Source organism: Typopeltis vanoorti, chromosome 20, assembly GCF_054136105.1.
Source record: "Typopeltis vanoorti isolate ZY-2024b chromosome 20, IOZ_Tvanoo_1.0, whole genome shotgun sequence".
NCBI lineage: Eukaryota > Metazoa > Arthropoda > Arachnida > Uropygi > Thelyphonidae > Typopeltis > Typopeltis vanoorti.
In genome coordinates, this window is record NC_143568.1 from 6226210 (window position 1) to 6242677 (window position 16468).

Consider the following 16468-nt stretch of genomic DNA (forward strand, 5'->3'; position numbering starts at 1 on the left):
TTTTGCATTTTACAAACCATTTAGTGCACAATAATTTAAAGCTTTAAGATATTCTATCACCAATGATGCTTCAAACTCTGATCACCTTGCTGATCTGATCTTCTGGGAGGCAAGGTTAACCTTCTAAATCATCATGCTACAAAAACACAGTCCTCTTTTATTCTCTGTAAGTAATATCTCACTTCATTGCCCCTTCCTGATCTCCAAATAAGATCAGATTTTTCTTCATGGGATGATGTACATCTTTCCAAAGCACATTACATCTATAGCATAATGATTGGAAAAGGACACCGCCTCCAAAACAGCTGCGTCCTTTTCCAATCATTATGCTATTTCTCACCTGTATAGCTGATGACCCCACATAAACAGCAAATCCACACCTAATCCTGAAACAACCCTCACATTTCAGGTGATGACATCCCTTTCCCATCATCCCCCCAAGAATGCACGATGAATCTGGGAGAGGAAAACATGATTCTTTGATGGAGAGAATTAGACTGCCATTGGATGGGAGACAGCTCTGATATACTTTTGGTAAAAATTTGAACCAGTTGATGATCTGGGCAGATGAATGAATAGTTCAGAATGCTGCAGAATGTAAAGTCATTCACTTTGACTAGAAGAGATGGGATGGGAAGTGTATTGTATTGTATTGGTGGAATTTTGTTTCAGGAAGCAGGTGAGGAAAAGTATATAGCAGTGCTAATGGAATGCAAATTTAAGTTCAGAGAACACATTATCAAAGTTGTAATGGTCACTAAGAAGGTGATATAATACAAAGGACAATGACAAGTAAGGATAAATAGATGACCATGCCATTATATATCATAAATAATCAAGTGATATCTATATTTCTGATCACTTAGATAAATGAGTGAAAAGTAAACGTTAGAGAAGGTCCAGAAGTGTGCAATCCAACTGATGCTGTGTAATGTCAAGAACGAGGGACTGATGAAATGTTCTCTACGGATCTTGGTAGAGAGGAGAATGACATAAGTGCTTAAAGTATAATATATACTGTGGTCTGGCAAGAATTTAGTCTCTAGTGATGAGACATGCAATTTTATGCAGGCCTGGAAATAATAATATTACAGTAATACTAATGCCCAATGCAGTATAGTGATGTCACTGAGAATATAAATGCTGATTAGTGGGAGTACACCTTCACAAATAAATATGCTTAGTTTTTAATCTAATGTTACTGATACTAATTAATACAGAGGATCATGATAAGAATAAACATGAAATGATAGACTGACATTTATTATCTAATGCCAGAAGATCCCACATGAATCATTCAGATCATCCAAATAAAACAAAGGTGATAAATGAGATATTTATCAATATATGTAAGAATTAAGCCTGCATTTGCTATACCTACTAATCTGTAGATTATATGACAAAATATGGGGTGTAATGTAGACTGCCTCCTCGTGGTGCACTCTGGATAACACTAAATAGTCTACAGTGACAGATGGCTCCATATCCTCCCAGCAGGACTCACGGACACAGGCTCTCAGATAACCAACATATACCTACCGAGGACCTAAGAATCAAGAATATGGGCTCACTCTTAAAAATATGCCATTTAAATATAGAGAGCGTAAGTAGGGCTAAATGCGAAGGTCTTACTAAGATCCTGAATTACCATCAAATAGACATAGATGTAATACAGGAAACTAACACTAAGGATGATCTAGACCTACTAATGAGAAGAAAAATACATCGATATAATGTGATTAATTGCATAAACCATCCAAAATGGCAACACATATACAAAATGACATTTCTAATCATAAGATCTGTGAACCAAGCACCGGCAAGGACATATATAATGTATCTATTATAATATCTGGTTATACTATAACCTACGTGTATAAACCTCCTTTAGTTAAATGGCCTGATCAAGTACTGTCCCAGCAACAACAACAACAACATCATCATCATCAAATTCCTGCCATGTACCTTCAAGGGGTGTACAGGATATGACAGTACTACATGAAAAAATTACATCATTACTAACTTCCTATCTACAATTTTCCTCCAAATCAATCTGTTATTTGTCAAGACTCCAACATTATCAGATCTTACATTTCTATCGTCTAAGGCACTTTGTACCGTATCAATCCACCTATATCTTGGTCTTCCTCTATGTCGTTTTCCTGCCAACCTGGCAGAGAACACTTGTTTTGCTAATCTTCCTCTCCCATTCTATTTAAGTGACCATACAACCTGAGATTAGCTCTGCTAATGCATTCCTGGATGCTGACAATGTCAAGTTCTTTCCTAATATCCTCATTTTTAATATGATATTGCCATTGATGCCATCTGTTCACGCCTCTAATCTTTCTCAGGACTCTCATATCTGCGGTCTCTAGTCTATATTTAATTTACCATCTTCAGTAAAAATCGTGCCTAAGTAGCTGAAATGTTTTACTTGTTCCACAGGTTCTCCATTCACAACACAGTTGACATTTTCAATGATTCTGCCTATTTTCATTGTCTTTGTCGTTTTATTGCTGACCTTCATACCATATCTATTACAACAGTTATTCAATTTAGTCAGAGAATCTTGCAGACTTGTAGCAGATTTATTTAGAAGTATAACATCATCTGCATAAAGCAAAGAGCTGACATTAACATCTCCAATTTTGATATCAGGTTTAATACCACTTTCCTTCATAATGTGATCCATATAGATAATGAATAACAGAGGGGATAATGTACATCCATGTCTCACACCAGATTTAACATTAAACCATCTTCCTGTACTTCCTTCAATTCTAACTGCTGACTTACAACTCAAATAAAGACTAAGTATTGCTTGATATAATGCCCCATTGACACCATATAACTGCAGCGTATTGAATAGCTTCTCTCTTGGCACCTTGTCATATGCCTTTTCCAAATCGACAAAACTTAAATACAGATCTTTGTTATATTCCCATGCTTTCTCGACTATTTGTCGTAAAGTGAAGATCTGATCCTGACAGCCTCTATTTGGCCTGAATCCAGCTTGTTCTTCACCAAGCTTTTCTTCCACAATTCTTCTCAAACGTTTCTCAAGTATACTTGCATAGATCTTGCCAGGAACACTCAGTAGGGAAATACCTCTGTAATTCTCACATTCAGTATTATTTCCCTTTTTAAATATGGGTACTATGAGAGCTCTATTCCAATCATCGGGAATTCGTCCCTCTGTCCAGGCTTTCTGAGCTATGCAGTGCAGCCACTATAAGACTTTTATACACAATACTTCAGCATTTCTGGTCGAATATCATCTACTCCTGCTGCCTTTCCACATTTCAAGCCTTTGATGGCTTTTTCTACTTCAAGTATGGATATGTATTCCTGACTGCATGCCTGGTCAGTGTTTTTTATCACTGTGCTGTCATCACTGCTTGTTTCATTTAGCAGTTTTTCAAAGTAATTACTCCATACTTCAAGGATATCTTTCTCTCCTGTTTTCATGTCACCTTTATCATCTCTAACTCCTTTTACAGCACTCTTTCCTCCATTCCTAAGCTTCTTCAACAACCTCCAGAATATTTTGCCACCTTCTTGATATTTATTTTCTATATTCTTGCCAAAGTCCTCCCATGACTTTTGTTTAGCTAGTTTTACACACTGTTTAGCTTTCTTATATTTGTCTCTGTATTCTCTAAGAGTAAAAGCTGACTTATTTGCCAGGAACTTTTGATATGCTTTCTTCTTTTCCTTCACTGCCTGTTTATCTTCCTGTGTCCACCAGGGAGTTCTGATTTTTTTATCCTTGCACACAACCTCACCACATGCCTCTCTGGCAGAATCAATCAATGTTTTCTTAAGAGTTTGCCACTGAATCTCCAAGGTTTGATTCTTGTTCTCAAACCCTTTCATTTTCTTTTCAATAATCTTTCTGTATTTTAGTCTACAGTTCACATCTGAGAGCTGCTCAACTTTTATTCGCTTTAAAACTTTCTTACATGTTATTCTTTTCAATATGAAATTCAATTTTATCCTGCTCAAGACTAAATAGTGATCACCTCCAATTTCAAATCCTCTGTACACTCTGGTGTCCTGCACCAGGGAGAAAACATCACTATCAACAATAACATAGTCAATGAGACTTTTCTTATTCCTAGCCTCTTCTCTCCATGTGAATTTGTGCACATTTTTATGTTGGAACATGGTGTTAGTAATAACCAGTCCATGTCCTGAGCAGAAATCCAACAGATATTTGCCATTATTATTAGCTTTGCTCTTTTCTCCAAATTTTCCCAAAATATTTTTGTATGTCTCACAATCATTTCCTACTCTGCTATTTAGATCCCCAACAAGGACCAACTTTTCCTTTTTCATTGTGTCAGTTGCTTTTTGTAAAGCGTCAAAAAATTCCTCCACTTCTACCTTAGTAGAACCTTCTGTGGGACCATAGGCAGAAATAAGTCTCATTGTCCAGTTCCCCATTCTCATATTTGCCCACATTACTCTACTTGAGACTGACTGCCATTCAAGAAGATTAGCCTCGTATTTTGTGTTGAATACTATGGCTACTCCTTTTCCTTGATTGTCATTGCCTGAATATAACATTTTGTATTTATTGCTCAGAAAGATCTCACCTGTTTTGGTCTTTTTGTTTCAGTCACCCCTATTATGTCGATCTGGTACTTATCTAATTCCTCAGCTAGCTCCATTTCTTTGCCATTCAGGCTTCTTACGTTGATAGTACCGATCTTTAACTCTGGTGATGTTGAGTTGGGGTTTGTTTTCAGATTTGTTCCAGTAGCTGACTTTTCGCTGTTCGCCCTGGTTCCGTGGCGAAAACAACGGGGGCCTTGTTTAACCAGGCAACGCCCCAGCCGGCATGAAATTTTGTCATGTTGTACCATCATTTTTTATTTTGATCTAACCAATAAGAATACAATTTAGTCGGCTAAATCCCAAATTGCCAGCCCATCCTCGTTCGTTCAATATAAAGTAGATACCCAACAGGGTGCACCACGAGAAGGTGAGGATTGGACATTAGGTCAGAAGCCCTGGTCGGTTCTCCGCATTCCTTGAAAGGCTATGTGGAGGTCTCCTCTCAGTTATACAGCTTTGACCCTTAAGCACCCAGCAACAACATTCAAGCATAATCCTGGGAGATTTTAATAGCCATCACTCCCTTTGAGGGCTATAAAAAGGATGACCTAAATGGTATCCTACTAGTGAACTGGATGGAAAATCAGAACCTCTATCTAATCTTTGATGCCAAAGATAAACCGAGCTTTCTCTCCTCTAGATGGGAAAGAGGATATAACCCTGATTTGTGCTCCTGTACTGCAGAAGATAATGGTGGCCACATCCCCCATCTCTAGGAAAGTATTAGACAATTTTCCAAATAGCCAACATCGACCTATAATCTATAAAGTAGGCCTAAATATTCCGATCATAAGAACAGTATTAAAACCTAGGTGGAACTTTCTCAAAGCTGACTGGGATTCTTTTAGAAAACAGGTTGACACTGTAATAAGATTTATAAAGTCCACTGTAAACAATTACAATAGATTTGTTGGCATTATTATTGGTACATTATTATCCCAGGCTGGAATAGTGACAGTGAAAGACCGTATAAAGAATTCTCTACTAATAATAACCCTACAGTAGGGTTATTATTAGTAGAGAATTCTTGTCAAGAGACTTTAGTAGCCACTGAGCTACTAAAGTCTCTTGACAAATGAATTAAAACAATGAACAATTTTAATTTTATTCATTCCAGCTGAAAAGAAGCTTGACCCTAATACAAGGACTTCTGGTAAACTGCCCACCATTGATCCAAAACACATTGCAAAGCATATATTTCAATGACTACATATCCTCAAGATAGAGTAGCTATGAGAGGTGAACAACTAAAAAATCTTAAACCAGGTCTTCCACCATCATCACTATCTCAGGCTTTCACTCCCCCAGGATCTTACCCAGGCAGTTAACATATTGAAGGCGGCTGGACTTATTATCTTATTATCTGGATTTATTATCTAATGCCAGAAGATCCCACATGAATCATTCAGATCATCCAAATAAAACAAAGGTGATAAATGAGATATTTATCAATATATGTAAGAATTAAGCCTGCATTTGCTATACCTACTAATCTGTAGATTATATGACAAAATATGGGGTGTAATGTAGACTGCCTCCTCGTGGTGCACTCTGGATAACACTAAATAGTCTACAGTGACAGATGGCTCCATATCCTCCCAGCAGGACTCACGGACACAGGCTCTCAGATAACCAACATATACCTACCGAGGACCTAAGAATCAAGAATATGGGCTCACTCTTAAAAATATGCCATTTAAATATAGAGAGCGTAAGTAGGGCTAAATGCGAAGGTCTTACTAAGATCCTGAATTACCATCAAATAGACATAGATGTAATACAGGAAACTAACACTAAGGATGATCTAGACCTACTAATGAGAAGAAAAATACATCGATATAATGTGATTAATTGCATAAACCATCCAAAATGGCAACACATATACAAAATGACATTTCTAATCATAAGATCTGTGAACCAAGCACCGGCAAGGACATATATAATGTATCTATTATAATATCTGGTTATACTATAACCTACGTGTATAAACCTCCTTTAGTTAAATGGCCTGATCAAGTACTGTCCCAGCAACAACAACAACAACATCATCATCATCAAATTCCTGCCATGTACCTTCAAGGGGTGTACAGGATATGACAGTACTACATGAAAAAATTACATCATTACTAACTTCCTATCTACAATTTTCCTCCAAATCAATCTGTTATTTGTCAAGACTCCAACATTATCAGATCTTACATTTCTATCGTCTAAGGCACTTTGTACCGTATCAATCCACCTATATCTTGGTCTTCCTCTATGTCGTTTTCCTGCCAACCTGGCAGAGAACACTTGTTTTGCTAATCTTCCTCTCCCATTCTATTTAAGTGACCATACAACCTGAGATTAGCTCTGCTAACGCATTCCTGGATGCTGACAATGTCAAGTTCTTTCCTAATATCCTCATTTTTAATATGATATTGCCATTGATGCCATCTGTTCACGCCTCTAAACTTTCTCAGGACTCTCATATCTGCGGTCTCTAGTCTATATTTAATTTACCATCTTCAGTAAAAATCGTGCCTAAGTAGCTGAAATGTTTTACTTGTTCCACAGGTTCTCCATTCACAACACAGTTGACATTTTCAATGATTCTGCCTATTTTCATTGTCTTTGTCGTTTTATTGCTGACCTTCATACCATATCTATTACAACAGTTATTCAATTTAGTCAGAGAATCTTGCAGACTTGTAGCGGATTTATTTAGAAGTATAACATCATCTGCATAAAGCAAAGAGCTGACATTAACATCTCCAATTTTGATATCAGGTTTAATACCACTTTCCTTCATAATGTGATCCATATAGATAATGAATAACAGAGGGGATAATGTACATCCATGTCTCACACCAGATTTAACATTAAACCATCTTCCTGTACTTCCTTCAATTCTAACTGCTGACTTACAACTCAAATAAAGACTAAGTATTGCTTGATATAATGCCCCATTGACACCATATAACTGCAGCGTATTGAATAGCTTCTCTCTTGGCACCTTGTCATATGCCTTTTCCAAATCGACAAAACTTAAACACAGATCTTTGTTATATTCCCATGCTTTCTCGACTATTTGTCGTAAAGTGAAGATCTGATCCTGACAGCCTCTATTTGGCCTGAATCCAGCTTGTTCTTCACCAAGCTTTTCTTCCACAATTCTTCTCAAACGTTTCTCAAGTATACTTGCATAGATCTTGCCAGGAACACTCAGTAGGGAAATACCTCTGTAATTCTCACATTCAGTATTATTTCCCTTTTTACATATGGGTACTATGAGAGCTCTATTCCAATCATCGGGAATTCGTCCCGATGATTGGAATATGTTGGAAGTTTATTTTGCACTTGGTTAGACTATAATGAATTTAGTTTAATCCTTTATCCAAGTGTAGGATAAAGTCCACCTTTATCCTACACTTGGATAACTTGGTCCACCTTTACTAAGAGTTACCTATGGCAACTCTTAGCAAAGGTGAACCAAGCTCTCATTTCTCCTTGTCTTAGTATCTCCCATAATGCAAAGCTATGCAAATTGCATTATGCAAATGTATAATGGAAAAATAAACTTCCAACATCTTTCTCTAAATCCAGAGTAATTTAATAATAAGGTGGTACATCCTTTGGCAACTCGTATAGGTAAATATGATCTCTCCATTGCTTCTGCCTTGGTATCACCACTTCTGGGTCTGCCTCCCACTGACGAGACCTCAATAAAGGTCGAAACCAGTCTGGGTAGTGGCCCTTCCCTTAATGCATAGCATCATACATGTCTGCAAGAAGATGTGCTTTGCATTATGGGAGATACTAAGACAATGAGAGATGAGGGTCTTGGTCCACCTTTGCTACGATTTGCCTATGGATGTACCACTTTGCCTCAGTCCTGAAGTTATTTTCAGGCACAAACTTTGTTTGCCTACACTTGGATAAAGGATTAAACTAAATTCATTATAGTCTAACCAAGTACAAAATAAACTTCCAACATCTTTCTCTAAATTTAGAGCAATTTAATAATAAGGCGGCAACTTGTATAGGTAAATATGACCTCTCCATTGCTTCTGTCTTGGTATCACCCTTCTGGGTCTGCCTCCCACTGATGAGATCTCAATAAAGGTCAAAACCAGTCTGGGTAGTGGCCCTTCTCTTAATGCATAGCATTATACGTGTCCGCAAGGAGACGTGCTTTGCATTATGGGAGATGCTAAGACAAGGAGAGATGAGAGTTTTGTCCACCTTTGCTACGAGTTGCCTATGGATGTACCACCTTGCTTCAGTCCTGAAGATATTTGCAGGTGCATACTTCGTTCGCCTACACTTGGATAAAGGATTAAACTAAATTTATTATAGTCTAATCAAGTGGTGCAAAATAAACTTCCAACATTCTTAAATATGGTGTCCTTTCTCCCAAAACCACACTATTCCAGTTTTGTCAAAATTAATATTCCATCAATAGAACCTGTAGTATCTAAGTAAGAAAGAATATTTATAACTTTTCACTTTCACTTTATAAGGTTAAAAATATGAAAATCTAATTAAAATCTAAATAAAAGGATAAAAATATGAAAATCTAATTAAAATCTAAATAAATAATACATAAATACATAAAAAACTTATTATTATTATTATTATGCAACTCCTCTAGGGAGTCCAAAGACTCATTGATGGAGAGTGTGCCAACAGCATCGAACGATTGATTCCCTTCCAACTACTAATTGCGCTCAAACTTGCTTAACTTTTTGCGTGAGCAATTAGTAGCAGAGGACTTCCAATCAACCAACCTTTGCTGGCAACATCAAAAACTATATTTTGTGAAATATATGTTGTACTGCATTTACTTTTCATATATGGGTATCAATACAATATCATTTCAATTTTTTAGCGAATAACATTTTCCATGAATTTTCTGTGCAATGACTTTTTCCTGTCATGAATAGTTCATGCAATGAATTCTCTCTCTCTCTCTCTTTGTGTGTGCCCATGCTCTGAGATGACCTTAATTTGAAGATTGCAAAATCTGGAAATTAAAGTTATTGCTCTAATACAGTAGCAGTCTCCATAATTTTATCATAATGAACACTAATCACAATGTAACACTAAAAGAAAAAATCTTGCTTTTTTGCTTGTTCATATAGAAGTAATTATCTGTTTCATCGAAGAGATTTTTTTTTGTATGCTATGATATTTCTTTTAATTAGAGGTTTTGGCTAGTTCTTAATATTTGTGATGAATACATCAGATCCAAACAGCAACATTCCATACAATATCTTTACAAACTTCATTCTTTTTATTTTATTATTCTGTTGATAAATGTTGACTTATCTGAGTTTTTCAAATCTTAGCTCTGAATGGCCAGTAACGCAGCTAAATTTCTCTTACTCTGAAGACTTAGCAACAATTTGATTTCTTTTATTCTGAGACTTCACAGAGAGAAATTCAGCTGGGTTACTAGCCATTAATGCTCCAAACTTGCCTTGGATATGGACTGTAAAACATTTTACCTTTCAAATGCTGTTGGCAGTAACTTTTGCTAAATGAGGTTCTGGTTATGGCATTAGCCTTAAGGATCTTCTGCATCATTAGAAGACCAACTGCTTATATCATTCTCAGAACACATCGACTATGGCTCTCAACAGCCTTCTGTCTCTTTTCTATACCTAACCAAGCTTCCCACTTGGTCTGAAATCCAATTATCCACTTGACTATTCACGGCAGGGATTCACCACATGAAAGTGAAAATAAGATTGGAAAAGAGAGACCAGATGACTGCTTGTGAGAATCACATGCTGTGCATCCTTCTTTCAACCTAACTAATATGAATAATCATTTAATTCTATGAATAAAATAATTAACTGATGATTAATCATTTAATACTGAATCCAAGGTTATAATATTCTAATTTATCATCCATAAGTGAAATATATCTTAAGTATTATACATTACCTGAACGTACCACATATTTCTCTCCTGACTACCAGGTAAGGGAACCATATGGATGAGTTCAGCTCCTTTGCTAATGAATAATTCATTTACTGGATCGATTTCTAAAAAGCCAGCTTCTTCATTGGGTTCAGCACTTTCTATGCTCTCTACATCCCAAACCTAAACAAACACATAGAATAATCATTATAGAATGAATCAAATAAAAATCATACAAATATAAGTAAAACATAAATAAATAATAAAAATATATAAAATATTTTTTGTTATATATTTTTATATTTTATATTTTTTCCTATATTTTCTGTACATGAAGAGAGATAAAAAAGGGGTTACCCATGGAAATTGTGTAAGAGTGTGATTAGCACGGTGTTAGGACTAGATTTTTTTCTTGGAAGGTGATGAATGAGAAATGGGTTGCCAGATGTAGTTGTGAGTGCTTTGTCAGTGAATTAGTTTAAGGAGAGGAATGATAGGTATTGTCGGAATAATGGGTCTTCTGTTATGAGTCTTCCAACTCCAGGGAGATACCTATGTAATAATAATAATAATAATAATAATAATAACAACAACATTATGTGGAAAGGTCATTCCAGAGGAATGATCCATGTTTAAGTGTGTGTGTGTGTGTGTACACACACACACACACACACAATGTCATTCATTCATCATTCTGCTCAAAATACTTTCCAGCATTTGTGCCTCAACAGCTCACCACAGGTGCCTTTCAAAGAGCTTAAGATCTGTGCTGGGGCAACTCATAAATGCCGACGAGTGTATTCCAGTAAGCTCTAGGCAAATATTTCATATGAAACATTCATAGTTTCTGCATTCAGCTTTGAAATAATGATGGATTTAATATCCACTTGATTTATATAATTTTTTCATCACCGAAATGAAGTCTTTTGGCTCTTAATTTTAGTAAATACTTTACGCACCAACTGAGAGTTTGATTAAGAAAAATACACCTCTCTGACACTTCTAGTTCCTTAGCACTGAACAAGAGATTTTGCTCTCTTAAAGTTTCTGCCTGGTCTCTGAACTGGAGAACTAACCAGTTCTAAACAGCTATCAGGCAAAATTGACCAACAGATGACAAATACATAGATGCTTCAGCAAGCGATCACACCTCCTATAAGGTCCATGATAGAGCAACTCATAAATGCCAGTGAGTGTACACCCATAAGCTCTCTGGTCAAATTTCATACGAAACTTTCTTAGTTTTTGCATTCTGCTTTGAAATAATGATGGATTCGTGTCTGGACAATTCATCGCTGGGATAAATCATGGTGGGGAAAATTCATCACAGAAAAATTCATTACGCGAACTATTAATTGCTGAAAATTGAAATCATATTGCATTGATAACCGATATATGAAAAGTAAATGCAGTGCAAGATAAATTTCACAAAATATAATTTTATTATTTATCTATGTATTAGTCCGCACAGTTAGCTGAGTGGCTGGTTGCTTCACAACCATATGCCTGGGAAGGGAGTGTCCTGGGTTCGATTTCAGTCGTTGACATGAGGAGCTTAGGATCTTTCTCAAATATCCAAGTTAGCCGGTCTTGGGCAAGGTCTGCAGGGTTTTTCTCTCCAGTTTATATGGGATTTTTCCAACCGCAAAAAGGCAAACCGGTCTTGAGAACATAACGCTTCTACAGACATAGGATACACAGGGAGGCATAAGCCAACCACCTTATCCTCGTATAATGGCTGCGGTTATAAGGAATAGAAACCCTCGACACTGTAAAGGTAAAAGAGGAATAGATCTATGTATTATTTATTTAGATTTTCATAAAATTTTTTATTCTTATACAGTTATACAGTGAAAGTTTAATATTTTATTGATTGGTGAGTTTCCTAATTTTTGTTTCATCTTAAAATGGTATAAATATTCTTTCTTACTTTGATACTACAGATTCTGTTGATGGAATATTAATACTTACAAAATTATAACCGCAACTGTTATAAGAGAATAAGGTGGTTGGCCTATGCCTCCCAGTGTATCCTATGTCTGTAGAAGCATTATATTCTCAGGACTGGTTTGCTGTTTGCTTGCGAGCAGGAGGAAAAACCCCACATAAACTGGGCAGAAAAACCCTGCAGTCCTCGCCCAACACTGGCTAACTTGGCTATGTCTGAAAAAGATCCTGCAGTCCTCATGTCAGCGACAGGAATCAAACCCAGGCATATGGTTGTGAAGCAACCAGCCACTCAGCTAACCGCACGGACTAATACATAGATACATAATAAAATTATATTTTGTAAAATTTATCTTGCACTGCATTTACTTTTTATATGTCAATGCAATTCATTTCAATTTTCTAGCAAATAACATTTTCAGCAATCAATATTTTGTGTGAAGAATTTTTCTTGCGATGAATTTTCCTCGCGATAAGTTGTCCGAGCGACGAATTTCCCCACGATAAACTGTCCCCATGACGAATGGTCCATTCAATGAATTTTCCGTGATGAATAGTCCATGAACCTGATGGATTTAATATCCACTTGATTTATATAATTTTCCATCACCAAAATTAAGCCTTTTGACTCTTTATTTTAGTAAATGGTACCTATAGATTATAAACAGTGGTGTACAACCAAGCTCTCAATCTAATTTCATATCAAACCACCTTCCTGTACATCCTGCATTACTACTTGCTGATATGCAGCTAGAGATACATACAGTGATATGTGTATTAAGATTTATTATTATTATTCTTCAGGCCTCCATGGAGTCAAAAGACTCATCACAGGAGATAATTCCTAAGAAACACAAAGTGTATCAAATCTCATCAGGGGAAGTCCCTCCTAGGAAACATAAAATCAATCATACCACTCCTTGAACTCATTGACTGTTGTCGCTCTCACCACTCTATCAGGCAATGCATTCCACGATTCAACCACCCTCCAAACCACTGCTAACTCTCTTTGTCACTTTGTCACAGATTCCTTTCGAAACTTCCAGGAAAGGACCCTTGCCATCACTGCTTACTGCTGTTCAACGAAGCGAAAGCACTCCCCACTGTCAACCTTGTAACCACCTCTCAACAGTTTAAAAGTCCCAATTATATCACCTCTCCTTCTATCTACCAAATTCTGCAGTCCATATGCCCTCAGCTGATCCTCATACCAAACATTGTGCAGTTCCAAAGCCATCTTTTTTATCCACTTCTGTACCCTTTCCACAGTTAATTTATCACCTTCAAATCCTGGGGACCAAATTTGAGAGCAATGGTCTAAGTGTGGTCTGATCGGAGTCTTATACAATGGAATGATAACGCTTATCTCTGCAAGTCAGCGTCCTTCTCAGTATTGCAGCAATCCTCTGTGTCACCTTCACCACCTCTGCAATATGTCCCCTGAATTTCAGGTTTCTATCAATCATCAACCCCAGATCTCTTTTCTCCCCTACTTCCTCCAGTACGACTCCAACAATAGATTATGAAGTGTCCCATCGATGTGTCCCAAACCACAAGATCTTACACTTTGCTGCATTAAACCAACACCCCCCCCCCCCATTCATTTGCCCATCTGTCTAGTTTATTCAAATCCTATTGCAGGGCTGCCACATCTGCAATATTACTAATAACCTTTCCCAGCTTCACATCATCTGCAAACAACTGAATATCTCCCTGCAATCCACTGACAATGTTATTGATATAAAGGTTAAATAATATAGGTCCCAGTACTGAGTCCTAAGGGATTCCACTTGTAACTATCTGCCTCCTTGATACTTCTTCACCATACACAACTCTCTGATATCTATCGGACAGCCAATCCTGAATCCAGTTGATTAACCTGACATCTAAACCAATGTGCTGCAACTTAAATATCAGCTTATCAGCTTATCATATGGCACCCTGCCAAATAGTTTTGCAAAATCCAAAAAAAGTCACTGTATACCTTTCCCTCATCTACTGCTCTTGTAACTTTATTATAAAAGGCTAGCATATTGCTAAAACAAGAGTGCCCTTTCACAAATCCATGTTGACTCTCACAGATAACATTACCCTCATCTGCCCAATGCTGTATAAGGCCCCTCACTACTTTCTCCAAGATCTTAACAACTACTGATGACACAGACTGGCCTATAATTAGACACTTCCAGTCTGTTACCACCCTTATACAATGGCACTATCTTACCTTCCTTCCATTCCCTGGGCACCTTTGCCGAAGCCAGACTTTCATTGAAAAGCCAGGTTAAAGGCACTGTCAGTTCCCTAGCACATTTTCTCAAAACTCGTGGTGAAATATCATCCAGTCCCAAAGCTTTACTGACATCCAGAGTACTCAGTATCTGAAACACACTCTCCTCCTTTACCTCTAAACCTCGAACCAGTCCTATCCCTCTAGCATTAAAACTGACTCCTCTATGATGAAATACTCCAATAAAGTGTTCATTGAACAATTCCACTATGTCCTCTGCATCAGTCACTCTATTCCCATTTTTATCCCAAATATCATTCTTCCACAGTCATTTCTCCTCCTACTGGCCACATAGCTAAAAAACTCCCTAGGATTTTCTTTGGATCTTAGGGCCAATCTTTTCTCATATTCCAGTTTCGCTTTCCTTACCACACTAGTCACTCTTCTGGCCTGTGTCTTATATTCTTCATGCATCCTCTCTTCACCTGTCTCCTTATATCTCTTCCATAGCCTCTTTTTCACATGCAATTCCTGTTTAATATTGTTTGTCATCCACTTTACTCCAAATTGTGTCCTCTTCTTCACTCGTGGTATACAACTTACCATTGCTGCTAACAAATATTCTTTCACAATTTCCCACACACTAATGATATCCCGGCCTTCCAATTTCTCCCTCCATGAAACTTCCCGAAGTTGACGTCTAAGAGTATTTTAATCGCCTGCATTATAATTCCACATAAGTTCCCGTCTCTTTGATACTCCTGCATGTCTATTCATTTTCCAAATCAAAACCATATGGTCACTTTCTCCAACTGGTGGGAGAGATGTCATCTCAGTTATTATCAACTCTTCTGATGCTATAATCAAATCCAAAACTCTTGAACCTCTTGTTCCTCTATTACATGTTGCCTAAGACATTTGTCCCTCAAGAATTCGAGAAATTCCATTCTCTTATTGCTAAATGCATCTTCCTCTCTCCAATTTATACTGCTGTAGTTAAAATCAACCATAACAATCATTCTTCTTGCACTTGCCAAGCTCAACTGTCTAAACATCTCCTGGTCCCCACCCTCTGTGCTCCTTGGTTTGTAGCAACACCACACTAAATATCCTGTCTTGCCCACCTCTACCTTACACCATATGCTTTCAAAATCATTAGTGTCACTGCCTTCCAATGCCTCCACTCTTAGAGGTCTCTCGCGTACAATTCCTTTCTGTCCTGAAATGCCCTCCAAGCATCCACATATTCCAATCCTCTCTTCTGACACATTCTAGCTATTATGCTATTCAATGTTTCTGCTCAGCTCGTCAATATCATACCTAGGCAACACACACACACTATCTTTCCTCTTGCATTTTTTTTGCACAACCTCAAGCAAGAATCTCATATCTCTCACCGTCCAATTTACATTGCCTCTCAAGTCATTTGTTCCTACCATCACAATCATCTCATCCACCTTTTCTCCCCTCTTAATTGCCATAGCCACTCTTTCTATCGTTTCTCCAGGCAAACACTCCTCACGCATCCTATCTTGCACACCATGGATCATTGAGTCCCCATACATCACACCTCTTACCACCCTGTTCCTCACCTGCATCCCTCACTCACTCTCCTCCAACACTTTATCTCTGTGTTCCCCTACTTACCTGCCTTTCTGACATCACTCTATCCCTGGTTCCAGCACTCCCTCGCATTCTTCTCATTCCCTCTCTCCTACTGTTTACGTTCTCTCCTCTTCTATCATTCCCATAACTCTCACTCAT

At 37.4% G+C, this 16468-nt stretch overlaps 1 protein-coding gene across 1 annotated transcript in view; it reads right to left on the minus strand.

Moving 5' to 3' along the window:
• The window catches only part of LOC150095209 (cilia- and flagella-associated protein 44-like), a 116484-nt gene that overhangs the window by 24536 nt on the left and 75480 nt on the right, over window positions 1–16468 (minus strand). Inside the window, exon 7 of the mRNA XM_090410621.1 lies at window positions 10555–10713. Within this exon, the coding sequence (XP_090266747.1) occupies window positions 10555–10713 (159 nt within the window). The remainder of the gene's footprint in view (window positions 1–10554; window positions 10714–16468) is intronic.